Genomic DNA, 15,882 nt, shown 5'->3' with positions numbered 1-15,882 from the left:
TAGAGAATATTGTCATGAAGATTCTAGTAAAGGTTGACCTCAACATATCGGCATGGTCATTTCTCATAAAGACTTCAACCTTCGTCGTCAAAATTTGGAAGCCTACATGTTGACAAGTCTCCAAAAAAAAAAAAAAAGGAAAACACATTCATGACTACTTCAAGTCTTGTCGCCAAACTTCGACAAGCCTCTATGTCGACAAGTCCAAAGTAAGGGGCATTTGTAGACACATAAATTGTATTGGATTAAATTCATACAAAATTTGAATTAAATGCATGCTCATTTGGGCTAAATAATTAATTTGGGCTTTACACATAAATCAGTCCATCTTATTAAATTCAAAATCAAGGTCAATTTCATCTTGAAGCCCAAACCCATGTCACGTGTCACAGTGACTAGGCATCCAAGACCAACAAGGTGACACTACGTGTCCAAATAAGGTGGTAGTCCCAATCAAATGCAAGAACAAATCAAAATGCGTCAAGTGTCAAAATAACATCCTTTGACCAATCACAAACAACCATGTCCACTCCCTACAACTATAAATAGGGGATAGACATGACATTCAAGTGGGATCCAGAAAACTCTTCAATAACTACTCAGCAAATTGGAGAAAGCTACAACATCAACATAAATAGTTCTTCGAAGGAGTGATCAACGGAGTTCTTCCCGGAGATCAACTTACAACAACGAAGCGCTTTCCGACGTTCCAGAGATCGACAACATCTCAAGGAGGTCTAAATCATCCAACAATTTGGGAAATACGTTAATGAAGACCCTCGAATCGCGAAAAAACTTAGGAGAGAGAATCAAGAGAATAACGAAATTGTACTCAAAATAATTCATTAATAAAAATCACATTTTTTTCTTTTATTTATTTTGCTTGCAGTTGATTTTCAGCGCCTACGAAAATTTGTTGCGAACAGTCACACTATAGGTATTCAATGTTATAGTATCCGATGGGCAAAGATACTCATTTTGTGGATACTTTCAAGAGGTGAAGTTGATTTATGAGTAATTGAATGGATTTGGGGTAAATGATTTGATTTGAGACAATGGGAACAGAGAAGCGTGAAAAGAGGGAAAAAAAAATTTGGCCGGTGAAATTGTATAAATTTTTTTAGGCGTTTTAAATTAAACTCAAACTTAAATTCAATAAATGGGTTAAGTGATAACTATTAATTATGAATGCGACCCACTAATTATTCAACTATAATACCCATTTAATAAAATTTCATTTGCTATTCATTAATTAAATATAACCATAAATTATAAATAAAATATGATATAGCCATATTATTTTAATATAGAAGACAGTTTGCCATTTCTTTAGTATTTCCTAATAATTTATTATAAGACTCTACATCTTCTTCTTCTTCAAGTCATAATTTTCTCTACTAGTCTATCTTCCCAACTTTCTTCTCAATCCCCTACAAACACAAATGAGATTTTTAGAAATAAATTCATATTTTAGTGTTTCTGATTTAGTCACTTACTGAGTTGGGTGAGATGTCTTTCACCTGCTTTGTATTACACACTTTTATATCTAATAATATGATTTTAATAACATTTTGTCTTCTCTCTTTCTATATTAAGAATATGTTTTAGTGTAGAAGGTTTGTATTATGGGTAATAGCTTATTAGTGTCTTGATGTTAGATTTTTGGATTGATGGTGATAAAAGATGTACAGAATTTTGCCACTATTTATTTAAAATTGTAATCTTGATATTCTAAATATATTTAGTGTTAACTATTTTATTATTTAATTTTGATGTCTAGTCAAATATTGATCTTTGAATAAAATAAGGTGAAACAAGTAATTAATATAATTTTTTTTTATTTAATTTTATGACCTTATTATTTTCTTTTAGACAATCTAATAAAATACATTTTTTATATAGTTTGATTAATAATTTAGCTTAATTTCTTTTTAAATTTCATCTTTAATATAAATTGATATGTAGCCATAGAAAATTTGTCCGACTTTTTTAATAGGAAAATTTATAAGTATTCATTTGAATTTGTTCTGAAAAGTCAAATAAACTTTTAAAGTATCATGATGATTTATTACATCGTTACTACTTAAAAGTGAACTTAAGACATATAACACCACTCTAATAGTATGTGGTGTAAAGACAACTCAACAGGAGGAATAATAAGAGGAGCACAGTGATAAAATTAAAGGAATAATAAGAGGAATAATAAGAGGAGCACAGTGATAAAATTAAAGGAACAGAAGAGAAGAATAAGAAGAGTTTATTTTACACTTGCGCTTCTTCATTACTAAATTTCACCCACTCCACTTCATATTACATCGAGGGAGGATTCTAATTATTTTTTACTTTAATTATTTGACACACTTGTTTTATATTTAATTTATTTTTTTCATTTCAATTTTAGAGGTACATAAAATTACTTTTAAATAGTATAAACATATAATAGACCGCCATAATAATTTATGGGGCCGTTTGATAGAGTGCATTGGCAAAAACAATGCATGCATTAACTTTCTATATGAGTTGTGTCTTATATGATACACTTTTTCATGTTATATACAATGAATACTTGCATTAGTTATACACTCTATTGTGTATTGAAGAGTGTATTACTAATATCATGGATTTGTAGGTATTAGTAATGCTAAGGATTTAATATATGCATTAGCTTTGGTAAAGACCAAATTATCCCTCAAAAACACTTTTGCATCTTTTCCAGCATCATTATGAATGATAATTTTGTAAATAATTATTTTTGTGTAATATATATTATTTTTAATACATCAAATCAAACAATACATCTGCGAAACAATCCTTAAATGTGTATTCAACTTTACAAAACTATTCCATCTGTCCACTTCTAATTGTCATGTTGCACTTCTCTAAAGTCAATTTGACTAATTTTCAAATTTATATTAGATTGCATTAATTCAATATTTTAAACAAAAAAATTGGATATTAAAAAACTATATAAAAACACTACTCGCTCCGTTCCTAATTACTTGTCCAGTTTTGATTTAAACACTTATTAAGAAAACAATGATTGACACAGTGACTTTATCATTTTACCCATATTAATTATGAAGTGGATGAATTATAATTAAGATTTTCAAGAAATCCTACCTTTTTCATAGTAATTAATTGAGTGTATAATATATAGGTAAAGATAAATAGTATCTTCTTGATTTGTCAAAATGGATAATTAATTAAAGTAAACTAAAAAAAGAAAAATGGATCAGTAGTTAGAGACACAAGGAGTATAAAGTTCATTTTTTTGCATATCAATTTGATAAAATATTATTCCCTCTGTTTAAAAAATGATAATCTTATTTCCTTTTTAGTCTATTTAAAAAAGAATAACCCTTTTTCTTTTTTGGCAACATTTTAATTTTAACTTTCCATGTGACATGTTTAAGACTACAAGATTAAAGGAATTTTGGTACATTTGACATAACTTTAATAGAAACACGAGATGAAAAAATTTTCTTTCTTTTATTAAACTCCGTTTCAAGTTAAACTAGGTCATCCTTTTTGAAACGGAGAAAGTACATTATAAAATGTTAATCAAATTATTATCGTTTGATTCTTAAAAAAATTACAATAATTAAAAATGTACGAAAGTAATAATTTTGAAAAAAATCTGTACCTATTTCGTATTTTTAATCTACAAGTTTCATAACTCTTTCCTTCTTTTGGTTTTAACCGATGAATCTTGTCTAATTTACGCAAAGTGAGCGCAGTGGGAGACAGGCGACAATACAAACGCCGTCCACGTATTCTACTCAGAATGGAAACCAACCTTGATTTCTGTGCCCATTACGCTTTTCCTGGTTAATTCCAGCTCATCAGATCTAACCTTTTACAATTGGTACAGCTGGCATTTACACGTCATCTTCTGTTTTTTAACTTTCAATTATTGGTCTGTCATCTCAACCTTTTAACATTTACATGTCACCCTAAAAAAATCCCTTTTCATTCTTCACTTTCACTAGAATTTTGGGGTTTTGTTATAAGAAATATGTTTTTTTTTAAAAAAAGTGGGTAGTATAAGAGAAAGCCATTCTTTTTTTTTCTTGTTCAAAGTCTTAGAAGAATCAATGAGAGAGTTATTCAAAAAGAAAAAAGAATAGTAGATGCGCAAGAAAAAGTCGTTAGATTGGAATTGTCTTGAGGTGAAATACAACGAGTTGAAACAGCAAAGACAAAAACAGAAAAAAGATTGTTTCCTTTTTTTTCCTTTATATACAATTGGAATTTAGCGATTTTGGGGGATTTTGAATATCAGGTGATTTTTCCTACATCTAATCACGGTCCTTCTTTGATTTTGTTCTTCGATTTTTTTTACTCTTATGACTGCTAATTCTTATATTCTTGTATGCGTTATTTATGCAATTGGTATCAATTTCTTGTTGTTTGCTGTTAGTTGTGGGGAGATGATGAAGAGTAAAGGCCTGCTTTTATTGATTTACTGTTGAGTTATGTGTTTGCTTTATTTTTTTCACTTGTGATGCACTCTATTAGCGATTCATAATTTGTGATGTAACAAATTTTGATAATTGAGCCAAATATCCATTATAATTGTATGTTATAGTTGAATTGGAGCTTTGGGCTTGTAAGGGATGATTGAAGTGTGAATTTTTATTTTTTTTTGTCCTGGTGTAGGATATTTGACCAGATCTTCTTAGGATTGTTACTATTTGAGTCACAGCAGATCATATATTGATGTGCAATGCAGAGATCACGTAGGGCTCTTCTGCAAAGAAGAGCTTTGGAGAAGGCAATTTACGGGAGGGAACGGGCTTATAAAGTTTCTCTTTCTGCAGTTACTGTTCTATGGACACTTGTTTTCGTTTTGAACTTGTGGATTGGTCATGGTGATGTCAATGAAGGTTAGTTCCATCAATCTGAATTTTTATGTTCTATGTATGAGAACTGGAATTGAACTCTATGAGATCGAATTTCAAGGAAAAAGCGGGAAGGAATGGTTGGTTGCAAGTTTTCTTGGAGTAATGTCTCCTTTCACTCATCCCCAAGGATACAGTCTCTCGGGTATCTATCAACATATAGAGATCTTCCCTTTTTCGCTGCATAGAGTGATCTTCTTCAATCTCTGAGTTCAAAAGGTAGAACAAGGGAAGGTCAAGGCTTTCCTCTAATTACTCTTTCCACGGTAAAGTCAGCATCTTAGCCCGAAGAGCAAGGATTTCGTCCTCTGCGTTTGCGGCTATTGATGTGTCTACTCCCATTGACTCTTTTTGAGTAAGCTCAGTAGGCGATAAGCTCACATCCGGCCCCACAGAAGTAAAGATCAGAGTCATCTTATCTTAACTAGATATGAAAGTCCTTACATTCAACTTAGGCGAAAAGGGTGATTAAGTTACACACAACAACCACACACCTAGTGTAATCCCACAAGTAGTGGGGTATGAGGAGGGTGGAGTGTATGCAGTTCTACGTTGTTAGAGAGTCTGATTTCGATAGATACTCGGCTAAAATAAAAGCATATCAAATTAGGTACCCAACAAGATTAAAGTAGAGAATAAGCTAAATAATGCGATGGCTGAAACAAAAAGAGCATTAAGTAATACTAAAATCGAAGAATAAGATAATGGGAAAGTAATAATAATAAGTACAATTAAGGGAACTAAAAGACACACGTTAACTACTAGCCTTCCACCCTTATCCTTGGCCTCTATAATTTCCTATCTAGGGTCATATACTTAGTAAGCTAGAGGTGATTAAGCTTCACACAAGTTGTACAATGTGCCCTTGATCTAATTCCTTTTTCTTGAGCATTTTTGTTTAGTTGGTTTAAAATGTTGAAAATTTTCTTCTATCACATCATTACTGTTATTCAGAAGTAATAGCTTTTATCTTTGCATTTAACATGTCATATTTGTTCAACGTAGATGGCTCTGGAGATTTTCCTGTTGCTGTAAGATTATATACAGAAAATAAACCTCAATATAGTAGAGACACTTGTTTTGCTTTGCGCAAAACCGACAGTTTATCACAGGAAATCCAATTCGAAGATTCAGCCAAGACTTCATGTACACAGGCAGGGAAAAGTCGAGTTACAAATAAAGAATCAGCGGATGTTTTGCAAAACAACAACGCTGGTCCTGCAATTCAAGAACAAGCTAGTGAAGGAAATCCACTTTCAGAGAAGGATGCTTCAAAATCTGACAGATTTGCTCGTGCTGTGCCTCCAGGTCTTGATGAATTCAAAAACAAGGCATTTAACGCCAAAAATCATAACAAAATTGGCCATGCTGAAGGAATTATACATAGGTTAGAGCCTGGAGGATCAGAGTATAATTATGCTTCTTCTTCAAAAGGAGCCAAAGTCCTGGCTTACAACAAGGAAGCAAAAGGTGCTTCAAACATCTTGAGCAGAGATAAGGACAAGTACCTTCGTAATCCTTGTTCAGCTGAAGAGAAGTTTGTTGTTATCGAACTGTCAGAAGAAACCCTTGTGGATACAGTGGAGGTTGCAAATTTTGAACATCACTCGTCTAACTTAAAAGATTTTGAGCTCCTTGGTAGTCCCATTTATCCTACAGACACATGGATTAAACTTGGAAATTTTACCGCTGTAAATGTAAGGCATGCTCAGAGGTTTCTTCTTCCAGAGCCAAAATGGGTAAGATATCTTAAACTGAATCTTCTGGGCCATTATGGTTCAGAGTTCTATTGTACCCTGAGCATTTTAGAGGTGTACGGAGTTGATGCTGTTGAAATTATGCTTGAGGATCTTATCTCTAATCAAGATAAGTTGTTTGTACCTGAACAAACTAGTAATGAGGATAAATCTGTGCCCACTCAACATGTTTCTAATCACGGCGAAACTTTTAAAAATGCCAATGAAGAAACGGAAAAAGATCTTCCAGCTGATATTATAAAGGGAGTAATGACAACTAATGTGCCTGACCCAGTGGAAGAAATTAGTCGTCAACAGGTAAATAGGATGCCGGGGGACAGTCTGAAGATACTGATGAAAAAAGTACGATCTCTGGATATCAATTTGTCAGTTTTGGAACGATACCTGGAAGAGTTAAATTCTAGATATGGAAAGATTTTTAAAGACTTCGATTCTGAAATTGGAGAAAAAGATGTTCTTCTTCAAAATATTAGGTCCGACATAAGGGGTTTATCTCACAGCAAGGATGCCTTAGTATGTGGAATTTTTTCATCTTTATCTTTGCTCCCCTTTTTTTCCTTTCAGATTCTTGTATGTGGCATAAGAATATAGTAAAGTTTATATTGACTAAAATATTCTATTACAATGCTTTTTTTTTCAGGGTAAAGAAGTTGTCGACCTAGTATCATGGAAATCCCTTGTTTCCACACAGCTGGAAGAGATTATCAGGGGAAATGCTATTCTCAGGTATAATTTTCTCCTTCTAATAGAACCAACAAGTCTCACTTAGGAATGAAGATCAAAATATGAATGGAATATCTGGTTCAAATGCAACAAAATTTATCCTGTTTGTTTTCCCTGGGGCTTCTGCGCAAACTAGTGACCAATATGTTTTACTATCTGAAATACACTTCTTGTTACCTAACTCTATTATTTCTCTATTTTAAGATAGGACGTTGCCCTATGTTATCGTTCTGGAATTGTATTAGTTTGTATGAGTAGGATAGTAGGTAAAAATAACTGACATGATGCAGGAATTATGCCCTCTTAAATTGGGAAGCGATAGATTGTAAGATTTCATTTTTGTTTAGGAACCAGTTGGCACAAATGAACATTAATGCAGAAACTATTTTATGTCCACTAACTTTATTTTGAGAAAAACTTTCATGCCACAATATATATCTTACCGAAGAAGTGCTCAAATGTTGTATTACAAAACTAACATTCAATTGAACTAGAGGAATTTGAACTCAGAAGTCTTACTTTGTGTGCATGAACTAGAGGAATTGAAATGAACCAATACATAAACAACATTACTATCACGACAAAGCATTACTAATGTGAATTTGCTTGTGTTACTCCTCTTTTTTTTAATCAAATGAAACTGTATTGGTTCCCTGCATTTCTTGTATAACACCAAAAATTAGATGGCTAGAAGTGAATATATTAAACAATTGCCCAATTTTCCATATTAACGATTCCTAATAAAGAAAAAATATTTTTACTTTTGCTCGATATTTGCTGGGATCCTTTTTTTTCTACATCGTGTTCTAAAATTTGCATCATTATGCAGGAAGGAGGTTGAAAAGGTTCAAAGGAATCAGGTACACATGGAGAACAAAGGAATTGTTATTTTTCTTGTATGTTCATTTTTTGGATTATTGGCTTTTTTCAAGCTACTAGTAGATACAATTTTGGGTAATTTTAGGTCAGAAAATTCCAAGAAATTTTGTTCAGAGAGTTACTCCTGGTATTTTCTACTCTTGAGTTCTACCATTACAATTATAATCCTTTCCTTGTAATTTATGTAATATATAGCAATGACTGCATTTACTTGTTTTGTCTTGTTGAATTTAGAACTGAACTTCATAGTTTAGTTCTCAAAAACTGGAGGGAGTATTATGCTCCCATTCCCATTTGGACTTAAAATTTGGATTTTTTTCTTCAAATATCTTGTTTGCTCATAGAACTTATTTATTTTTGGGTGATTCTGAAACTCAAATCTTTAAATCTCAAAAATAGCTTCAAACTTCATTTTTGTTCAAAATATTAACACTAGGACTATTTTTAACATTTTAAAACATGTCCCAAATTCTCTAAGACAAGTAAGTTCATCTCCAAGAGCATTGTCCAGGTCAGCTGCATATATATTCTTACATTCTTGCAGTGAGAATCACATTCTTACACTTCTCACATTCTAAGACACCAGATTTGACTTATTTCCTTTGTCATAGATTTGGGACACACTAAGAAGACTATACTTTAATCCACTCACATAGTACACACATCTTCAATCTAATGTTAAAGAGATCTCATAGTCTTTTGGACACAAAATACGTTCCCCTTCTTTTCATTTCCAGAAGAGACACCTCCACTTTGAAGTGACTTTAGTAAGACGAAGTTTTTGGTCTTTTCGATCATATTCTTAGAACATCCACTATCGATGAACCAGAAATGAATACTCTATCCTTCTCTCACCTGCATAGAGTAATTACTTATTAGTGTGGAGAGACCATTTAAGTCTGAGTTATGAAGATAGGGGTGTATTCAGTGTTTTCTAAGTCCTGGCAGTTTGACTTTCTTCACTTTGGAACCAGTACCAGTACCAGGTGCCCTTCTAATACTACCCTTTTTTTCAACATAATTTGAAAAATTCTTCTCAGTCCGTTTTCATGCTTCACAATCTTTCTTAAGATGTCCATTTCGCCCCACAATGAGCAGAGCATGTTATTAACTTATTAAATATAACAACATATTTACAATGAGAATTGTATGAGCGATCTAATTTTCAACATCTTATACCCTTTTCATTGTTATACTCTTAACTGGTCAAGTTTTCTAGCATTTTAGAAGAAGTGGTCCATCTAAGATATTTGTTTAGCTCTTTATTAACGCGAATTAGATCCCTCTCTAGTTGAACATTTCTTTATAGGGATAGAGCCAAGTTCAATTCAAATTTTTTCAGGCTATCTTCAAGTTCTAATTGCAGCCTCTGACCTTCGCCTTTTTCTTTAGATCCGTATTTAGGGATTTTCTTCAAATTCTCCTTGAGATCTATGTATTCAGCATTGCCTAAGGCAAGCTTTTTTCCAAATTCAGAAATCTAAGCGGTTGAGACAATTTTTTCATTTTGAAAAGGTTTAGATTGTTATTCAAAGGACGATTTTCAGTAGTGAGTTAATCATAACATTGGCTAGACTTTTCAGTTTCTTGATGGAATAAACATTAGAGTTTGGTTAATGTCGAGAATGGTTACCTCACCATTCTAGTCATCTCTTGATTTCTCCATAGGAGCAAATAGCGAGTCAAAGACATCTTTTATATCCTTTTCTAGCATCATAGATGCATCCTCTGGGTGCTCAAAATCATTGGATTCACTTGATGTGTCTCCCCGAGCAACAAGAGACTTTCTAACAACATAGCCAATTGCATCTCTTGTTTTAGATTTTCCTGTGACCCGTTCCCTTCATTTCTCTTTGACACCTCCAATTTTAACATAATCCTTATACTCCATTTTGGAGTTTTTGACCAAAATGAGCTATTTTAAAAATCAATTCACCAAAATAATATGTTTTTAATTTTTTTTACAAAACTAGTATAAACGTACTTTATGGTAACGTTTTAGGATATTTTCATTATAAAAATTCAACGGACAAAAAGTTAACGGGTTGACGACGTTAAACGCATAAACGTAACTATGAGTAACGTTTTAGGTGTAAAACGTTACTCAAGAGTACGTTTTTGGAGAATCCAATCACGGGCCACTGACTCCAATCCTGCAAAGGCGGAGTCAAATCATTCAACTGTAACGTTACTATGAGTAACGTTTTACACCTAAAATGTTACTTTGACTCCCGTTTCTTAAGAATCCAATCACGGGTCTTCGACTTCTGCAAATTTAGAATATATTTAGCTATAAAACGTTACTCACAGTGGCGTTTTACCTTAAAAACGTTGCTTTCAATTACAACACTCTGTTAAAGTCATATTCCTCCATTTTTCAAACTGACCAAAGTGATTATAAATAAATGTTGTTGTAATATTTTGCATGTTCAAATATAATTCAACAAAAATTTTCCTTGTGTGGTCCATTTTAAAAATAATATTCACAAAATTTCATCAGGTATGATACATTTAAATGTATGTCATATTGATGTTAATCCAATTAATATTTTTATATAACATTATAAATCATCTAAATAAAATCAAAGATTTTCATAATACCAATTGCATGTAAATTGAACTGTTGAAAGTATATATATAGGTACGCGTTTCATAATACCAATTGCATGTAAATCAAAGGTTGTGAATATTATTTTTAAAATGGACCACGCAAGGAAATTTTTTGCTGAATTATATTTGAACATGCAAAATATTACAACAACATTTATTTATAATCACTTTGGTCAGTTTGAAAAATGGAGGAATATGACTTTAACAGAGTGTTGTAATTGAAAGCAACGTTTTTAAGGTAAAATGTCACTGTGAGTAACGTTTTATAGCTAAATATATTCTAAATTTGCAGAAGTCGAAGGCCCGTGATTGGATTCTTAAGAAACGGGAGTCAAAGTAACATTTTAGGTGTAAAACGTTACTCATAGTAACGTTTTACAGTTAAATGATTTGACTCCGCCTTTGCAGGATTGGAGTCAGTGGCCCGTGATTGGATTCTCCAAAAACGTACTCTTGAGTAACGTTTTACACCTAAAACGTTACTCACAGTTACGTTTATGCGTTTAACGTCGTCAACCCGTTAACTTTTTGTCCGTTGAATTTTTATAATGAAAATATCCTAAAACGTTACCATAAAGTACGTTTATACTATTTTTGTAAAAAAAATTAAAAATGTATTAATTAGGTAAATTGATTTTTAAAATAGCTCATTTTGGTCAAAAACTCCTCCATTTTGTGTATTGGAAAGTCTGATTAAATGTCATGATTTCTCACACTTGTGACGTAGGTCAGTTTTATTCGCAGGCTTGCTTGTACTTCTTTTCCTCAGCAACCCGCCATTTCTTCTCACGAACTTGTGAAACCCTCAAGTCAAGTAAAGATGTCTTCATCTTCTTCACAAAACTCTCTTTGAGAAGCTTTGAGATCCAAGGTTTTATCCTTCATCAGGTCCTTTTTGGATTGATCCTATTTTTTTCTTGTTAATTCATGAGTCTATAAGTTCCCAACTTATTCATATGTAGTAAGCATTTTAAGATCTCTAGCTTTAGTGATGACATAAACTTTGATTTCCTAAGACGGGAATAATTATGAGATTCTCTCATACTTGTTTGGATCGTTTCACCAAGACAATATAACTCATTTGTGATAGAGGTGAACCTGGTGTGCATTTTTTGAGTGGTTTCACCTTCCATCATATTGAAGTTCTCATACTGAGTTGTGAGCATATCCACTTTGGAATACTTCACTTGACAAGTTCCTTCATGAGCTATTTTCAAAGACTTTTGGATCTCTTTAGCAGACTCACATGTAGAGATTCTGTTGTATTCATCAAGTCTTATTCCACATGCAAGTAACTTATCTGCTCTATAGTTCTTCTCAATCTCCTTTCGATCAAATTCCATGTACTACCTTCGAGTCTTAGGAGTAAGCCTAGTTATATCTCCTTTCTTAACTTCATTAATCGGAACATGAGGTCTATCCAAAATGATGTCCCACAGTTCGCTATTTTTTGCCATGACAAAGTCATGCACTCTAGTTTTCCACTAACCATAGTATTGGTCATTGAATGGAGAATGTTTGGTGGTTGATTGTCATTTGAGCAGGATCCTCTATGGGTTTTAACCGTATAGAGTGTTAGGCTCTGACACCAATTGATGACTTATACGAGTCCATCAACTAGGAGACTAGATCCTATATCTGTATTAGTAATAGAAAGAACAATAAATGCTAAAATTAATGAATAAGGATGTTCACCTGGAAACCACGACATGTCACACATGATTTCTCAAAATACAAATAAATTTTAGCAACTCATGAATTGAACTCAATAGTAACACATATGTTTTATCCTATATACCTTGTAACACATCTATTACAAGATACCAAATAATAACCCTATTGCCCAATATATCTACTATCTTTAGATAATATAGACTTTTTAACGCACATTCAACTAACTCAAACTCAAATCACAACAACTGAAAGGATTTATGACCCAATATAACATAGGATTAGATGTTATAATATAAGAGCACAATACACAATACCAAAACAAAATAAAATACTGCCTAGGATTAGATGTTATAATATAAGAGCACAATACACAATACCCAAAACAAAATAAAAGACTTGGCAGCACTTGATCAGGTCCCTTTTTGAATATGAGCAATGTTTATTAAAAATGACTTTTGCTTTTTCGAATGAACTTGATTGTAAAAACTAGGTTGTTTATTATCAATGCGTCTAATGTATAAGAGAGACAAAATAACCTAGTAGCATGCAATTGATCGAGGATTGTTGTTCTTCTTCACCTCTATTGTTGTCGCCACCTACCACAATAGGTCATGCAACTTTACGACTGCACTCTATTAACTTGTTTCTAATGATGAAAGTTCAAAGGACCAGGTCTCTTTACCAAATATTGCTTTTTTATAATGATTAAAACTCCTAAATACAATGGGGACTTTGCGCCATGTGATATGGTTATTCTGTTCAACTCTAGACTTTGCTTACTTCCTGACAAAACGAGATCAAAGTGATTGTGACCGTTTGATGTGGTTCAACTGTTATCTTATAGTGCGATTAAACTTGAAAATCATGATGGAAAGAGGCTCAAGAAAAATGTCCAACAAGTGAAAACATACTTGAGAACTACAGATTTGATAAAGGTGGTGGCCACTTGGGCCATTGGTTAAATTTTAGTAACTAAGAAGCCTATGTTGTTCTGCAACATTAAAATCAGGAGTTGCATTGAAGGAAACCTATGAGGTACTTTGGTGTATTCTGGTTATCCAAAGAACTTATATCGTGTCGCGACGTTAAAATAATTACTGCTTGGGAGGTAATTCAAATTTTCATTTTGGGCAAATTGATTTTTCTTAAGATGTAGGGACTGATTTTGGAAGACGTTAGCAACATGATCTCGGAAATTTTAAGGTAGGTGAGTATCTTCGAGCAGGGTTTACGGATCTATTCACTTTACAACTTGTAGATTTCACTCGTAGAACTTAAGAAAGTAGATCAAGCATGAATTTTTTAATGAGCCACACTTACGAGTCGTAGTCCCTACTACGGACCGTATGTGGTGCCGTAGAAATAAGGAGAATAGACTACCTGCAGGTTTAGATCTATTCATGCTCTTTAGTACTAGACGTAAACAATATCATGTCATGTAGATTGACTTTGTAGATATCATGTATGTTTCCCATAAATATAATCTCAATAGTTGATTTATGAAGCCTTTTAATAGCTCACAATTCAAAGATTGTCTTGGTGAATCTCAAAAATTATAGCACCCAACCCCAGCCGACACAACTTTGATGTTTAAAATTCAGTCTTATATCAAAGCTCCTCCTAAACCTAACATCAGTTAGTGATTGAGCATCTAATCAAAATGAGATTACAAGACTTCTAAAAATAGAATACAAGTACAAAATGTGTCTAAATGTAACATAAAGACTGGTCCTAGCAAAAGTAGATGGAAACTAGCAACTCCAAATGTCATGACTCACCCCAGTCTTTAAATTCCAAAAGCTACTCTACATGAAATCCAAATCAACAGAGAGAACTCGTACTATGATCTACAAGGCGTAGAAGTGTAGTATGAGTATCAACAAACGGTACTCAGTAGGCATTGACCGAGTGAGATCCAAAGACAAAACAAGTATAAACAACATGTAAGTAAGGAAAATACATTGCAATATCTAACCATGAGATATAATATGATAGAACATGTAATAAGAATGATCGGACCGTGGTCCTCTTCACAGCCCGTATGGGGCTCCATGGTCCACCTTTGGTCCTGTGAGTCGCCCTCTCGATCCTTCCTAGTCCTTCTTGAATCCAAGGTGTCACACTAAATGTCTGTACAAGCAACACCATATTTTGCTATTTTTTGAAGTCTCCTTATGGACCCTCATGATTTATTCGAAACCCAATAAAAATATACTAGATGTGCTACCTCACTAAATTTGACATTCTATACTCAACAGAATCATTATAATTTCAATATAAGGTTATCTTGATCAAAACTAGGTCCCACGCCCAAGTTCCAGTTAAGCCAAATCCTATACGAGATCTCAAAACAAGACAAGAAGCTTCAGGATCCCCATGAAAGGTCAATCTAGACAAAACGCAACATTTTAAAGCTAATCGCGCTATCGAAATTCTCATATAAACACATTTAGTCTTGAGATATGATGAAAAGGTGAGGAGCAAATATGCTTGTATTAATAGGACTATGCAATCTACAAATATGACGAGTAATCAACTATAACATTCTTATAATTAATTTATTACTAACTTATTATAGCGGGCAAAAAGAAGATCAAATAATTTGAACTGAAAAGATTGAAGTCTTCTTATTAATTTTTGTCAACTTCTTAAATAATTTTAGAAAACTCACAAATATAAAAAAAAATAGAAAATAAAAAAAAATAAGTCCAATAATTAAGAGAATTATACTTCAAATACTAAATCTCGAAAACATTATAGATACATATCGAACTAGGTAAAGAAGTTACAGAAGTATCGATTTGTCCATATTAATATGTTGTGTGGAATATAAAAATAATATTTGTTGTGTTTTTGTTTGTTTGTTTATTATTTTTTTCTAATAATCTTGACCCTAAAATATCTTTTCAATTGGCATATTAAAAGAATAATTTTTAGTTGATTGGTTCAAAATATGTTTGTTATAAATTAAATTATGCACAAAATTTTTATATTTTTATAAAGATGATAATTAAATTGCAAGATACTAATAAATATTTTAATCTATTTTATTGACACTAAATTTTATTATACAAAAAAATATTGAAAAAATATATCATTAAGTGATGATGCATTTTCAAAGATCTCAACAACTAAGATAACATCGATGAGTTAACTTTTGAGGAAACTACGTCAACTAATCCTCACAAGAAAACTGGATGTTGGCATTGAGGATTAACTGACACAGTTTCCTCAGAAGTCATGTCATTACTGTTTTCCCCATTTGTTGAGCTCTTTACAATTGCATCTTTGCTTAATGACATCTTATTCAAAATTTTCTTGTATAACAAAATAAAAGA

At 32.5% G+C, this 15,882-nt stretch overlaps 1 protein-coding gene across 2 annotated transcripts; it reads left to right on the top strand.

Annotated features, from left to right (window-relative positions):
• Nucleotides 1–4,010: 4,010 nt before the first annotated feature.
• LOC107005023 (SUN domain-containing protein 4) lies at nucleotides 4,011–8,586 on the top strand. 2 transcript variants are annotated; one of them, XM_015203479.2, is made up of 6 exons: nucleotides 4,011–4,282; nucleotides 4,660–4,886; nucleotides 4,963–5,046; nucleotides 5,907–7,171; nucleotides 7,299–7,384; nucleotides 8,211–8,586. In XM_015203479.2, exons 2-6 carry the CDS (start codon nucleotides 4,727–4,729, stop codon nucleotides 8,437–8,439), a joined length of 1,824 nt encoding a protein of 607 aa, XP_015058965.1. In that variant the 5' UTR covers nucleotides 4,011–4,282; nucleotides 4,660–4,726; the 3' UTR covers nucleotides 8,440–8,586. The 2 variants fall into 2 exon arrangements, with proteins under 2 accessions (XP_015058965.1, XP_015058966.1); XM_015203480.2 differs by lacking the exon at nucleotides 4,963–5,046 and having other exon boundaries at nucleotides 4,012–4,282.
• The last annotated feature ends 7,296 nt before the right edge of the window (nucleotides 8,587–15,882 follow it).

The sequence above is a fragment of the Solanum pennellii genome, chromosome 11 (assembly GCF_001406875.1).
Source record: "Solanum pennellii chromosome 11, SPENNV200".
Classification (NCBI taxonomy): Eukaryota; Viridiplantae; Streptophyta; class Magnoliopsida; order Solanales; family Solanaceae; genus Solanum; species Solanum pennellii.
Note: the sequence above shows the minus strand (reverse complement) of the source record. Positions and strands in the feature narration are given on the sequence as shown.

Excerpts from the sequence above, each read along its gene's own strand:
- LOC107005023 (XM_015203479.2), top strand. The coding sequence starts at position 4,727 with ATGCAGAGATCACGTAGGGCTCTTCTGCAAAGAAGAGCTTTGGAGAAG. Across the intron at positions 5,047-5,906 it reads CCAAGGATACAGTCTCTCGG|ATGGCTCTGGAGATTTTCCT; the intron begins GTATCTATCAAC and ends TGTTCAACGTAG. Across the intron at positions 7,172-7,298 it reads CTCACAGCAAGGATGCCTTA|GGTAAAGAAGTTGTCGACCT; the intron begins GTATGTGGAATT and ends TTTTTTTTTCAG.